Raw genomic sequence first — 14,093 nt, 5'->3', positions numbered from 1 at the left:
ATCCAGCAGAGAGCAATTTTATTGTAAAAGTTCTCTCGATACTGCTTAGCAAACAATGTATTTTGTGTCTTGTATAAAAAAGATGAATAGATATTTGAAGAGGGCACCGCTATTTTTCTTGTAAGCGCTTGAGCACTTGCTCATCTGATTTTTGAGTTAAAAATTCATTTTCACTGATTTTTCTATGAAAACTAATTTCAGACATCATACTGTACTGTTTTTAATTAAATTGCCTTTCTCTTACATTCATGAATCTGTTCAAGACTGAAAGAGCCAAAAGCTAAAAAGACACATGTTAGAAGTTCATGGTGTCAGTAGTGTAGGGTTATTGACACTGTATTATTTTCTGTATATGCCAAAGCTATCAAGTGAATGCTGAAATTATATAGAAAGTAACATTGCATGTTTCATTTTCAGAAAATTGGTTTAAAGAAATACTTTCTTAATGTTGGAGTTACTTTGATGTAATAATGGCTACCCAGATCTTGAGTCCTGCTCATACTATTTTCCACGTAGTATTGCCTTTTTCTCCCTCACCTTTATCACCCTTGATAGCAGAGCTGTGAGATCACAACCATGAAAGCAGCTTTCTGCTGACATCAGGGCCAGTAGATAGGACTTTTACTCAAAGCCGATATTGTGATTTTGGTTACAACTGTACAGTATGGCTGTGTAATGTAAGGAAGCTCATCAAGTGAGCTTGTTAGTTATTTTCTAATGCTTATTAGAAAATGCTGCTTGTTTTGCTTCTCTTAAAGCGTAAGTAGGTTTGTTTCTTTGCTCAGTGTAGCCTTTTGTTACTCAAGTTCTAGTCTAGCAGGGTTCAAATTTTTCTATAGTAATCACTTTGTGTTTCTGATATTTTTCCTTTTGTGCCCTGCCTAAAGTCAGGGTCTCGGCTATCTTTTGAAGACTTCTGTCTTCAGAGACGAGAGAAACAAGTGCTAAGAGGCAGAGCTCAGGCTGCAGCATAAATCTTAGCCTCATCTCTTCTGCCCCTACATCAGGACACCAAGGTGCTGTTGGGGAGAGCAAAGGATTGCAAAGAACATTGGAAAAATGAAGGAGCAAGCTGAAATCTTAACCCAACACTAACATTTTCATCAAACCCCTTTCCTTCAGTTGAGATCATTTCTACAATCGTACAGTTGAGCTCGTAGGAATTGCCTTTCACTTTCTTCCTCCCTCTCCTCCTCCTCTTTCTGCAGTGACTATGGAGGCAATGGGTAGCAAAAGGCTCCAGGCAGTGATCAAGAAGAGAAAACAGGGCTGCAAATAGGAAATACTACGTCAAACTGAATGGTTAAATTGATGTCTGTCCATAAGAATGGCTAGCTGGGAAAACAGGTATCCCTTTGTACCCGTTTGCCATTCCTGTGATACAGTAGCAGATTTCACTGCAAAGTCAGGAATTGACTGGATTTTGTAGAGACTGTGTTAGTCTGTAAGAAGTACCTTCTCACAACAGCCTTGGGTCTTTTATGATAAAGCTTTTCCTTTGCAAGATAAAGCTTTTCCCTTTCCTGGAAGGAAGCATATGTTTCCCCGTAGTACCAGTTCTGGACATTTAAAGCAGTATTTTGTTTTAAATATTTTTGATGGGTTGCATCATATATGCATGTATAGGTTGCGTGCCCTTTTAGAATGAATTTAGCTGCTTACAAGACTCTTGCTTTCTTATAGCATTCTGTTGTTAGAGAGGATTGTGACCCCAAGTTCACTTTGCCCCGTTCGTTTGGCATTAGGCAGTCATTTCAGGCACTGATCTGGCTACATGCTGCCAAAGCTTTTATTCCATAAATCCTCAAGCTCAAGTGGAGCAGCTTCTACCACAGAAAGTAGTTTCTTTTGAAAATGAAGTGGTCAGACTACCTTTTCAGCTCATTTTCAAGTAGCACTGAAGAGCTTTAGGGATAGCTAATCCACTGCTCCTTTCTAGCCACCTCTTCCTCCTCCCTCAACACATACCGCCATTTCTAACGAGAAATGGCATAAAAAAGAATTTTGGGGCTAAAGTCTGTCATTTTACAGTCATTTAAAAATAGCAAAGGTTTCTCTCCAAAGGTCTCCTTTTCATTGCCACATCATTCTTTTTAACCTCCTTGGGACTTTAACAAGAGACAGATGTCATTGGTGCTACCAACTGCAGTGCAGATTTGTTGCATCATGAAGGTGTCGCAGGTGGGCAGTCACAAAGTGCCCAGGACGACTCAGCCCATCTGGAGAACCCCATCCCCTTGTCACTGCTTATGAGATATATCACAAGTGCAGGGTGCTAAGACTGTAATTTCAGCAGCCGAAGTCAGCACATTTAGCTCTGGGTACGCACCAGGGGCTCATGCAAAGTTTGCCAAAATCAGTGAGAAGGCGCTTTTGAACTTTGGCAAACTTTGAATCTGTCCCAGGGAGCACATAGATTTCTTGGAAGTAGAAGTGTCATTTTTACCGTACGTGGAATAAGCAAAGCACTGATATTCCGTTGGGCAGAATGATATCAGCACTAGAGCCTAAATCTTTCAGGCTTACACTGAAACTAAGGCTCTTTATTCAGCCATTTAGGCAGTATGATACTTGCACATCACAACTTAGGCAGCATTCCTGTAAATGCCGACAGACTCTTTTTCTTTTTTTTTTCTTTTTTTTTTCTCCCCAATTTGGAAAATATATTGAGCACAAGTTACTATAACTAAATAATCCTTAAAAAAAAAAAAACTTTTTTCCTTATGTAGAAAGTACACCTGTGCGCACATCTGATGTGGATTATCGGTTGTTAGAAGCATCCAAAGCTGGAGACTTGGAAACTGTGAAGGTAGGTTTGGGCAACTCATGTTCATTTTCCACTTTGTATTGCTGTGCAAGACCATTTCTGCTGCAAGCATTGTGGAAGTAATGCCCAATGGCTGCAAAAATCTTAGAAAATGGGAAGACCAGAGTCTTCATTCTGTCTAGAAAGTACGTGTTGAAAGGATGTGCTGAGGTGCTCCTCTGAGTTGGTGGGTGTGTGTTCTCCCAGTGCTTCACACAGCCAGGTCTTTGACAGATTCAGATGCAGTGTTTCAGATGCAGCCATAATTCTTTGAAGAGGACTCTGTGAGCCTCAGAGTCACGGTTTAGTAGAAAGAGGCCTCAGGTTTGTTATTTGATCAGAAGGCAAGCAACCGAAAGCCCAGCAGGTAACAGACTTCACATTTTAAATCATCCCTAATCTGAAGTTGAAGGGTCAGGCCATGGAGTCCCAGCATCACAGGTAGGATTGGTCTTATCCTCCATACTTGATCTGTGGGCAAAATAGCTTGCAGATATACCATCTGGCACAAAATCTCACCTTGAACCTCAGCCTGGCATACATTAACATTCCAGCAGCAACAGTTTTGTGCTTCAGAAAACCTGTATAGTCTCCTTCACTGCCTACTCAATATTTCTAGATTTCTGCAGGCAGCCTTTAAGCTGTAAATAGTAGTTTGTCCAGAGAGACTTACATGGGCTTGAACCTGGTGCTTCATGTTTTAGAGGTTCAGCCTTCTAAATATATGAGACATCTTCTTAGTGCTTCTGTCATTTAAATCTTGGTTGTTATAGAAGCATTTTCAGCCATAAAGTTAGAGAAGCTATATTTTTAACCTCACCTGTCTGGAAAGAAATTTTCTAAAAGCTAACTTATAAAAATTACTGCATAATAATAATAGGACTATAAAACTAGAACTATAAAATTTGATCTATGGATCAAATTTTGTTTTGGGGAGGGGTGATTTCAGGGTTTGGGGTTTTTTAGTTCTGTAGTAGATTTTGTTTCTTCTTTTGTCTTCTCAGCAACTTTGTAGCCCTCAGAATGTGAACTGTAGAGATTTGGAAGGCCGTCATTCAACGCCACTGCACTTTGCTGCAGGATATAACCGCGTGTCAGTGGTGGAGTATCTGTTGCACCATGGGGCCGACGTGCACGCCAAAGATAAAGGGTAAATTTTCATTCTGTGATATGCTCCATAGTTTTCTGTTAGTGTGATATTTCTACCCGCTCTATTTGTTTTGCTTTGGATTTCAGTAACCATCATATTTTTTCTCTTGTGTTCTGTATTGTTCCTGACATTCGCTGTAGGAAGACTTAATGCACCATTAAGTAATGTTTAGTTTTCTGGCGAAGCCATTATCAAGTACATATCTGGCACTGTAATTCATGCCTCTTTTCTTCCTCCCTTCTGTCCATTGCAGAGACTTTGTGCTTAAAAGCAGCCTGTCATATATTTCAGGTGATCTAAAATTAGTGTGAATGGCGTGAGGTAAAATGCCAGGATTCTCTCTGATCATTTTTCTAATCCTCTTTGCTAGCTTCTATTAAGTTAGTTAGTTACTCAGTTAATTATGATAACAAAGCATTTACAGGTTTTTGCATTATTTGCCAAGAGGTCATGTAGAATAGCAGTGATTGTGTTTGATCTTTCACTCCGATATATTGGTCCAAGGTAGGGCACTGGAAAGCATTTGAGATCCTGAAGATCCCCAACAAAAATTTTTATGCATCTTTCCATGATATCAGGTGTGCAGTGCTTACTAATAACCATACTTCAGACCCATTGTACAGCTATATACCTTTTTCGAAATGTACACTCAAATGTCCAAAGTCAGGCTGTTGTTAACAACCCTAAAGTCAGGCTTGTAGCAGTAGTAACAGTTGGTGCTTGTTCAGCATTTAGTGGTCTCCTGGATGGGAACTGAAGGAGGAAAATGGTGTTCATTTCATAGATACCTTAATAGCAAGGAAATAAAGCCATGAAAATTGGAAAGACCGAAAGAGATGGATAATGTCTAGTGGAAATGGGTGATTTATCTCTTGGAACTTTGTATGATTGCATTTTGGATTTTATTTTCTATAGCTGTTAATTTTTTCTCTTGGATTAGTGGCTTAGTACCCCTGCACAATGCCTGTTCTTACGGACACTACGAGGTGGCTGAGCTCTTAGTGAGGCATGGCGCTTCTGTCAACGTAGCAGACCTGTGGAAATTCACTCCCCTGCATGAAGCAGCAGCAAAAGGAAAATATGAAATCTGCAAGCTGCTTTTAAAAGTATGTGAGATGGAGTTCTCCAATGTATCTTTAAGTGCATTTATGTTCTGTTTTGCTTGAGATCATAATCAAATTTAATTGCATTGAGTGAGTTCTTTATCGTATCTTTGAATTTATTTTCATCTTAGAATTGTCAGATGGTTTCTTGTGTAAGATAGGTTCACTATATAAAGGTTCATCAACGTGGATACTTTTTTTCAGGACATGTATTACTTTAGCGTAACACACTCAGTTGATAATATTAGCCAAGTAGCACAAGACTCATACAAACCAGAAAAAGTTGGGTTTGTCTAAAGAGTACAAAAAACCCCTCATCCTATTCATCACTTTCTGGAACAGTCACTGCAGTTAAATAAACCTTTGTAAGTACATATGCAAGGGTGTGTTACAGAGCAAATAACTGAAGGTGGCTCCTAGAAAGTGACTGATATTTGAGAAATTTAAAACTGCTAAGTTAATGTATAATTTAGCAAGCTGCTAGAGGAAATGTAAGTTAATATAGTGTGAAATAAGTATTCATTATAAACAGCAGGAGAAGCTTGAAAAGGCTTAAGGGTAATGCCAGTACGTTTTCAGTGAAGAACCAGAGTTTGAGAGACTTTTTAATGTAAGGTCATATCCTGCCTTGCGACGGTAGGAGGGTGCTAGAATTTAGTCAGTAATCTTACCAATTCTGGCTCCTGTTTTAGCTCTCCTATTTCATGCCCCTCTGGAGCACAGCATTTAAAATAGGAATAAATAAGAATATGCATAGTCTTAAAATTGTTGAGCTCTTTTCCTCACATTTCTTTTTTGCTTGCTGCTGCAAAGCCCTGCTCTTTCTATTCTTCTCCATTAATGATTTCACCCGATTAGCAAAAAAGCATTCAGAGAGGTAGCACATCTGTTTGAAATATAGCTGCAACGGAAACCAGAAGGTATCATTCAGGGATGTCTGTGGAGTAGGCTCAGTGATGGCCCTGGTAGTGCCACCTAAATACAAAAGTTGCCTCAAGCTATAGGAGCTCCCATGGAATTAGCTCTCATAATTTCTCAGGCACAATGTTATTTTATAGACATTGGAGAGCTCTGGAGTTGTCTGATTATTCTGCCAGGAATATAGCCATTTTTGTGTTCAACTTCAAAGGATCCTTCAAAGTAATGGATGTACCACAGGAAATAGAGAAGTGCCGAAATCTTTCTTTTCAAAATCATGCCTGTGCAAGAGCTAAACATGCCCTTAAGTTGGCACAGTTTTGTAAAGGCTCTGGCTCCAGGTGTACACTGTCCAGGGGTTTACGCTTTTGCTGCAGTGTGCTAAGGACTTCCCCTGTTGTGTGTCTCAGGCCAGCTGGCACTGCTGTTCAGTTCTGCTGAGCCGTGGACGTCAAGCTTGGCTCCTTCTGACTTGGGCTTTTTTTGTTTTGTTCTGCTTAAATAATGAAACAGAAACATACAGGCTTTTTGGCGAGATTTTCCTTTTACAAGGCCTTTCTTTAAACTGACCCCACCACCACCACCACCACCACCTCATTTGCTCCTATGTGTTTGAAGGGATCTCAGAAGACACTGCCTCTTCACTTAAATATTTTTTCTGGAGAATATCTGCTAAGCGAAAGGTTATCTAGTGAAAAGTGTAGGAATGAGTATTTTTCCCACTCTAAGAAGAGCCTTTCTTTCTGAAACAATTCCCTCTGAATAGCCGGGTGGCATTTAGTGAAACCCAGGGTCTGGCTTCGCTAGCTCAGACTGGCATGGGGAGGAAACGCCAGTGCCAGGCAGGTTACAGGAGTAGGAGAGGACTGCTCAGCAGGTATTTGGAGTGCCTGGCTGTTCTTTAACATCTGCTGTGGCAGCATGGTATGGCTATATGCAAGGCCTGTGCCTGAAGCTGCTTCAGTTGCAAGCAGGGCAGTGGCAGCGCTTGCCATCCTCCCCACCCCATCCAACGCCACAGGATAAGCGACGTGCTGATGTACCACACTTGTGGTCATGACAGTAGCATTCTGCCTTGCTCTTTGCAGCATGGAGCTGATCCTACAAAAAAGAATCGAGATGGGAACACTCCTCTGGATTTAGTGAAAGAAGGAGACACGGACATCCAGGACTTGCTACGGGGAGATGCTGCCTTGCTAGATGCTGCCAAGAAGGGGTGCCTGGCACGAGTGCAGAAGCTGTGCACTCAAGAAAATATCAATTGCAGAGATACCCAGGGAAGAAATTCAACCCCACTACATCTTGCAGGTGGGTGACTCACCAGGTCTTGTAGGCTTGTATTTTTATCACAGGGTTACAGAAGTTAATCACCAAGAAACAGGGCTGGCATAGTAAGCGTTTCACAGAGAACTGTCTTGCACAGAGAGTTGTGACTACAGCAGCTGTGTTTCAGGAGGCAATACAGTTACTCGGAAAAGAGGAGTTTTTACAGTCTAAAAATTGCTTTAGCTTTTCTGCCTAACATTTTTCCTTTGGTCTAGCTGTTCAGATACCTGATCTCTTGTGTCTTTTCTGCAGCTGGCTACAACAATTTGGAAGTAGCTGAATACCTTCTCGAGCACGGTGCCGATGTTAACGCACAGGACAAAGGAGGATTAATCCCCCTTCACAATGCAGCATCCTATGGGGTAGGTAGAGGCACTCAAGCGTGCGAGTGAACAAACTACAGTCTCCTCCTAGAAGCCACAAAAAGTGGTTTATATTTCATCTGTCTTGCTGTGAACAAAGTTCAGTCTCTGACAGCATGAAGTACTTGCAGCCCCAGTAGCACAGATCTCAGGAAGACAGATTCAGGCACTCTGTAGCGGTTATAGGCTGCGTTTGGAAAGATGACTAGAACGTAGCCTCCATGTAACTGAGCAGATGTACAGTTCTGAACAATGTTAAATTTTGGGTGACTGTCAGAACAGGCAAGACCTGGAGCTGTCACTGGAGGACTTGAAGGAAGGAAGAGGACAATTCCTGGGAATTGTGTCCAGATGTTGGCAGGAAAACAGAGGTCTGTTATTGCTGGTCTCTGAGGGGGGGAGCTATGGTTAAGCACGAGGATACTATCAGTCTGTGCCGCAGGGACCATCTGGTTCCAAAACAGACAAAGCTAAATTGCCTGAAGTGACTGAGTTTGGAGTATGAACGTGCTGGAGGAGCTGTCTGGTGCAATTGGGCTACCGGCTATAGCTGATCCAAACCCTTCCCGATGAGGCAGGTCCTGCTGGCTGATTAACATACAGGAGGAAGCATCTCTGAGCACACCACCTGTGCAGATGCCAGATAGATTGCTTGTATGCAGTTTTTAATTGTGGATGAAGTGAGAAGAAATCTATTGCAAGCAATTGTACAGAGACAGTGCTTGACAAGCTCCCAGCAGTGCTTTAATGTCCAGTAGAAGCCTATGTGCATGGCACTAAGTTAATGGCCTGATAGCAGATATAGCCTCAAAGCAGAAAGCAAATGCTCTGGGAGCAAGGTTTTATAGTTAGAAGGTTTTATCAGTCATGCCCAAATGAATGTTATCAAATGGTCCGTCTTTCATGTGTACATGGTTTCACAGCAGTTGTATTAACAGTTCTTGAGCCGGGGAACACAAAAATAGGTTCAGAGGATGCCAGAAATGAATCTCCTTTGGATGGTTTAGTTCAAGACATGGGAAGCAGTCACTTTGAGCAGCTTCAGAGAAACCAGGGAGGGTTTCAGCAGGTCATGCCAAAAGCTTGCGTGAGTGGTTGGCACCCCAATGGGAAGTGGGAACCTTTTGAGATGCAAGAAATGGGGAGGGAAAGGGCAACCTGTCTGAGGGCAGCAGGTCAGAGGGCCACCAGAGCAGGCACTAGGTTGATTTCTGGTAAAATGGCAGTGCCATCAGGCTCTTTTTGGTATAGTGGCTATATCAGAAACAGTGGCAATCTGGATGATGTACTGCAGTGGGGATGGCAGCCAGTGGTTCTTCCTTTCTGTTTCATATGACTTCATGTCTTTAATTTGAATTAAGACAGCGCAGCATCTTCTGTAAATTCTCTGTAGCATGCATGCTCACATACTTAAGAGACTATTCTCTTCCATTTTGTTCGTAGCAGTCACCACAATTCTGTCCTTAACATCAGTTTTTTGCAATGGGGAGGAGGGAGCATTTTTGTTTTGCAACAGAGCTAGTGGTTATTTGTCATGTTTGTTAGCTTTTATATTTCCATTACTATGTCCTCAGATGCTGTGCAGGAAAGATCCTCTGTATTCTAAGGCACTGCACAGTGTTTAATCCTTGCTAGTTATACACTTTGGGGGTTTTTTGTCAGCAAATTTAACAAGTTAGCAGTTGAAAAAAGCAATTACAGAACTGTAAATCCCACATGAAGAAGGCAAAAGAAGGAATTAGTACAAGAGACAAAGCTGTTTGCTGAAGCGTCTTTGACGTCTCTTGCATCTGCCATTTAAAGGTGTCCACTAGATTTATTGTTGTGTTAGGAAACATGGGCTTGCAAGAAAGATGTGGACATCACTGCCAGCCTTCCACAGTCACACAAAGAGGTTCTGTTTCCAGGAAATAGAGAGGAAATGTGAATCTCCACAAACTATTTGTCCCCACAGAAAGACCTATAATCACAGGTAGACGACAGGAAGCTCAAGAACTGGTGTTTTCGATGGTCTAATGGTTTTGATGCTTTGTTGGTTACTGCGTGGCCCTGGCACAAAAAGAGCAAGATCTAAGAGAGATGATCTTAACGCATCCACATGATTGCTTTGTTTTGAGATCCAAATGAAATATCAAGTGCAATGCTCATCTTGTTTTTAAGGAGAGCACATCAGTGAAACACAGCCTACATCATTTGGATTGATCCCCTGTGTCAGCCAGGGCTCCTGGTGTCCTAAGGAGCAAAAAGCTCCAAATCATGCTGAAGGTTGCATCTACTTTAGAAATGCAGTGCAAAATGTTTTTATGCCATTGGGCCCTGGCACCAAACACGTTGTTCATCAGCACCTACCATAAGCATAAACGCCCAGGACATTCCTTAGATCTACTGGCAGATTCTGCTGCAAAGATTGTTTTCTGTGCTTGAAAAGAAAAGGCACCAAAGCACGCACTTTATGGAAAGATAAAGCATTCCTTACTGGCACGGGGAAATGTCAGAGATTGGTTCACACTGATAATCACTTCTAAAAATCATCACACGTATCTAATTTGGTTGCCTTACCATCTCTAGGAAAAGTTAATGAGGCTGTGTTGGGTGCTCTTCCATCAGCTTTTTTAATTAGCAGCTGCTGTATGCTTTCCCTGTGGTGACCCATACTTGTTGCTGAGATGTCCTCAGCCCCTCCAGAGCTCTGTGATGGGAGACAGAGCAGAGATGAGTACTGGCTTCAGAAGTTTATAGCCAACAGGTTTCACAGACTCGACCTTTGCCTCACAAAAGTGATTTCCTTCAGTTCCGCCCCCCAGCACTTCATGCTGCGGATCCCTCAGTAGGGTTTTATGTCATCTGGCAGAAAAGTCGAGGGAACAGCAATTGCTTTAAAAGTTTAGAAGAGGGGAAAAATAAGGTCAGTGGTCTTTTCAAACCACATTTATTCAGAGAGTGGGCACTCTGACTACAGCTGCTGAGAGTCACCTTGCTGCTGCTGAGAGGAAAAATGAAATCCATTGGCAAAAGTCTTTGGGCTTCTACTTACTGTTTTAACATTTCGTGCTCCTACCTACTCATTTTTACTACCTGCTTTTGTATTTATAAGCTGCATTGCACAGGTATATTTACTGGTCAAAGTGGCACGTAAAATTGTTATGTGCCATTTTTCTGCTGTCTTGTTTTAACTTGGAAGACTTCAAAGATGGGATATTCATGGAAGGATGGGGTTGTAAAATCATTGCTTTCATTAAAGCAGTTGTCCCCTATCACATTCATAATGAGCTTCATCAGTGACATTTCTCTGATACAGTGTGATTGGAGAAAGATCAAACTTGTGCTGCCTCCAGTGCGTTCAAGGTCTTGGGAGAAAGAAAGTGCAATGAAAGACTTCTGCGTGCAGACATTTAAGTGGTGGCTCAGCACTTGGTATTTAGAGCTTCTAATACTGTATCACAAGTATTGCAGCCTCATAAGCTTGTATTGCCAGTTCAAATTTGTCTGCAAATATTTTGGCAGTTAACTCTATAAGTTTTATGCTGGATCAGGTATCATCCCTGCCTCTGCAGCTGGCACAAACTGCACGCCATGTACTCTGGCTAATTTAACAGAAATACAGTTTTGTGCCTATGTCTGATGCCAATCGCGTGTGTGCTGGTGGGAGATCTGGTAGTGCACGGATGCAGCTTTAATGATTATTGGGCTGCAGTGTAGTTTGGTACTTGAAGGAGTGCACTGCTACGGAAACATAGGAGGCAGAGAAGTGGGTTAAAGAAAGGGAGGAGAAATTGCAGAGGTCTCTAAGCACTCTTAACGCTGAAAAGGAAATGTGCATTTTACCAGTGACACATTGGTAAAGATGTTCTTGTGTTTTCCAGCACGTGGATATTGCAGCATTGTTGATCAAATACAACACGTGCGTAAATGCAACAGATAAATGGGCCTTCACACCATTGCATGAAGCAGCACAGAAAGGAAGGACGCAGCTCTGCGCTCTGCTATTAGCACATGGAGCAGATCCAACCATGAAGAATCAAGAGGGTCAGACACCACTAGACCTGGCAACAGTAAGTTTGTATTGGAGTGCCAGCCACAGACTGCTCTGGAGAAATCATCTCTGCGTATTAAATAGCTTTCTAAGTCTCTGTGGCACCAGCAGTCCTCAGCCTTCTCTGTACTGAGGTATATGGAGATGAGCATCTCCGGGGCAACTGTTCATGATTTCCTTTGGCCATGGGTCCAGGCTTTTTCTTTTGGCTGAGATCTTAACATGGCTTGTGGTTTAAGGTTCCCTTCTACTTAAGGGTTCATTCCTGTAATCAACGTTCTTGGTGACAGAAATAAACCTATCTGAAATTTCCCCAATGATTGTCAATCTCTGTACTGTTGGTAATTATTTCTTTGAACCTAGGTGGAAAATAAGATGGAGCTTTAGGGGAATGGAATCATTTAGGGGATGATTATATCGATCAGCCCCTGCATGTTATCGCAGTTCTTCTTTGACCAACTCCAAAACAATATCCCAAGATTTGAAGGTGGCTATTGCCTTTTTCCTAAAGCTGGTACCTGAAACCTTTTCATTAGTGATAGTGGTGGCAGGCAGTTAAAAAGCCTAATAAAGAGACACAAATGTATGTGTCCGTGTTAAGCATTATTGATGGTTGCTTTAGAGAGAATGCGACCAAATTGGATGCTGTGTCTGCTTCTGATTAGAGTACCTATTAAAGGACATTGATTTATTTGGGCAGAGTTCAGAAAATGTCTTTCAGAATAATTTGAGCTCTGGAAAACTTGCCTTGTTATGAGAGACATGAAAACTCTATTTGATTTGTCCATGGGAAAGTGAAGGCGTTTCCTAATCATATTCTACAAGAACCTGCAAAGAGGAAATTCTTGAAAGTGAGGGTACTGCTTTATTTAGTTAACTGGATTTCAAAGTGCCTGTGCTGTTAGGTAAATTCATACTCCCTCCCTCATAGCAAAGGGACTGGTGGAGTCTTTTTGTTGAAACCTTGACCCAGAGCAAAATGTTCAACCAGAAGCTGAGCCTGACAGAGATGGAATTGCCTGGCCCAGTTTTCAAAGAATTTCAGATGAAGTTTCTGCACTGCCCTTCCTAGCTTTAACACCTATGAAATCATTCTGCCATAAAGGAAATGAGATGAACCATAGCTTTAGAAACAGAGAACCCAAGTCTTCAAAAGTTGTTTCAAAATAGCTTTTGTGTATATGTCTAAGCAGTGAATCAAAATGTTCTTCCAACAGTGAATTCCTGTGACAAGATTATGAAAGTTTTTCTTTGTAATGGGAAGTAGAGTGATCAATTCAAAAAAATTCCAAGAGAATTCTTTACGGACATCAGTGACTTATGATGACAGTGCCTCATGTTGAACGTTTGTTCTGTTTTTCAGGCTGACGATATTCGAGCTTTGCTGATAGATGCGATGCCTCCAGAAGCTTTGCCTACGTGCTTTAAGCCTCAGGCAACTGTCGTTAGTGCCTCCCTCATCTCACCAGCGTCTACACCGTCCTGCCTCTCTGCTGCCAGCAGTATAGATAACCTCACTGGGCCTCTGGCAGAACTAGCGGTAGGAGGGGCATCGAATGCTGGTGACGGAGCAGCAGGAACCGAAAGGAAGGAAGGAGAAGGTGCCTTTGCTGCTGGATAAGTTTACCTTGCCAGGAATACGGTAGCTTAGCGTCACAGCAGGCCTTGCTTTATCTGAAAAGCCTTTCTGACTAGCTGAAAGTGTGGTGCAGCTCGCACTGTTATCTACATTACAAAGTGTTTGACGCTTGCTCTGTTTTCTTATGCTCTGCCTGGAGCTTTGTTGGCTGTTCAGCTGTGCCTGCCGTCAGTGATTAGGTCTGAGTCCAAAGGCAGATCTGATTGGGTGCCTAGATGCTCACTGTTGATTTTATGCAGAAAATTCGGTGAGAATTATTTTGATGAAGGAATTATGATTGTGAGGACTGGGGGATTTTGGCTAAAGCTTTTAAATCCTTTGATTAGTATTTGGAATGCGTGCTCCGTGTCAGCATCTGGGTGATTGCATAGCAAAAATCCACCCACTCTTCCATTTCTACTCATTGTAATTTGAGCCTGTGTCTGCTGCAGATCATCTGTGCTTTTTAATAGTTGATTTTGAGGATGGAACACTGGGTTTTGCCCTGAGCTTTCATACAGTAGAAGTGGATTGTTTTGTATAGGTGTAGACGAATTGGTTAAACAAAGAATCAGGGTTTGAAGTTTTGAGAGAATAAGTAGTATTGCTTGGTTTTATTTTATTTTATTGAAAATAGATGTGCATGGGATATAATGACTTGTTTCTCTTATTATAGTCGCTGGTCTTGACATGAACATTACCCAGTTCCTGAAAAGCCTAGGTCTTGAACACCTCCGGGACATCTTTGAAACAGAACAGGTAGGTGGCAAGCCTCAT

At 41.9% G+C, this 14,093-nt stretch overlaps 1 protein-coding gene across 1 annotated transcript in view; it reads left to right on the top strand.

The window, feature by feature from the left end:
- Positions 1–14,093, top strand: part of TNKS (tankyrase) — a 135,885-nt gene that overhangs the window by 107,904 nt on the left and 13,888 nt on the right. Inside the window, exons 13-20 of the mRNA XM_026110379.2 lie at positions 2,730–2,809; positions 3,811–3,956; positions 4,897–5,062; positions 7,066–7,285; positions 7,556–7,665; positions 11,529–11,717; positions 13,062–13,299; positions 13,993–14,075. Coding sequence (XP_025966164.2) covers positions 2,730–2,809; positions 3,811–3,956; positions 4,897–5,062; positions 7,066–7,285; positions 7,556–7,665; positions 11,529–11,717; positions 13,062–13,299; positions 13,993–14,075 — 1,232 coding nt within the window. The remainder of the gene's footprint in view (positions 1–2,729; positions 2,810–3,810; positions 3,957–4,896; positions 5,063–7,065; positions 7,286–7,555; positions 7,666–11,528; positions 11,718–13,061; positions 13,300–13,992; positions 14,076–14,093) is intronic.

This window comes from Dromaius novaehollandiae, chromosome 4, assembly GCF_036370855.1.
Source record: "Dromaius novaehollandiae isolate bDroNov1 chromosome 4, bDroNov1.hap1, whole genome shotgun sequence".
NCBI classification, from domain to species: domain Eukaryota; kingdom Metazoa; phylum Chordata; class Aves; order Casuariiformes; family Dromaiidae; genus Dromaius; species Dromaius novaehollandiae.
Note: the sequence above shows the minus strand (reverse complement) of the source record. Positions and strands in the feature narration are given on the sequence as shown.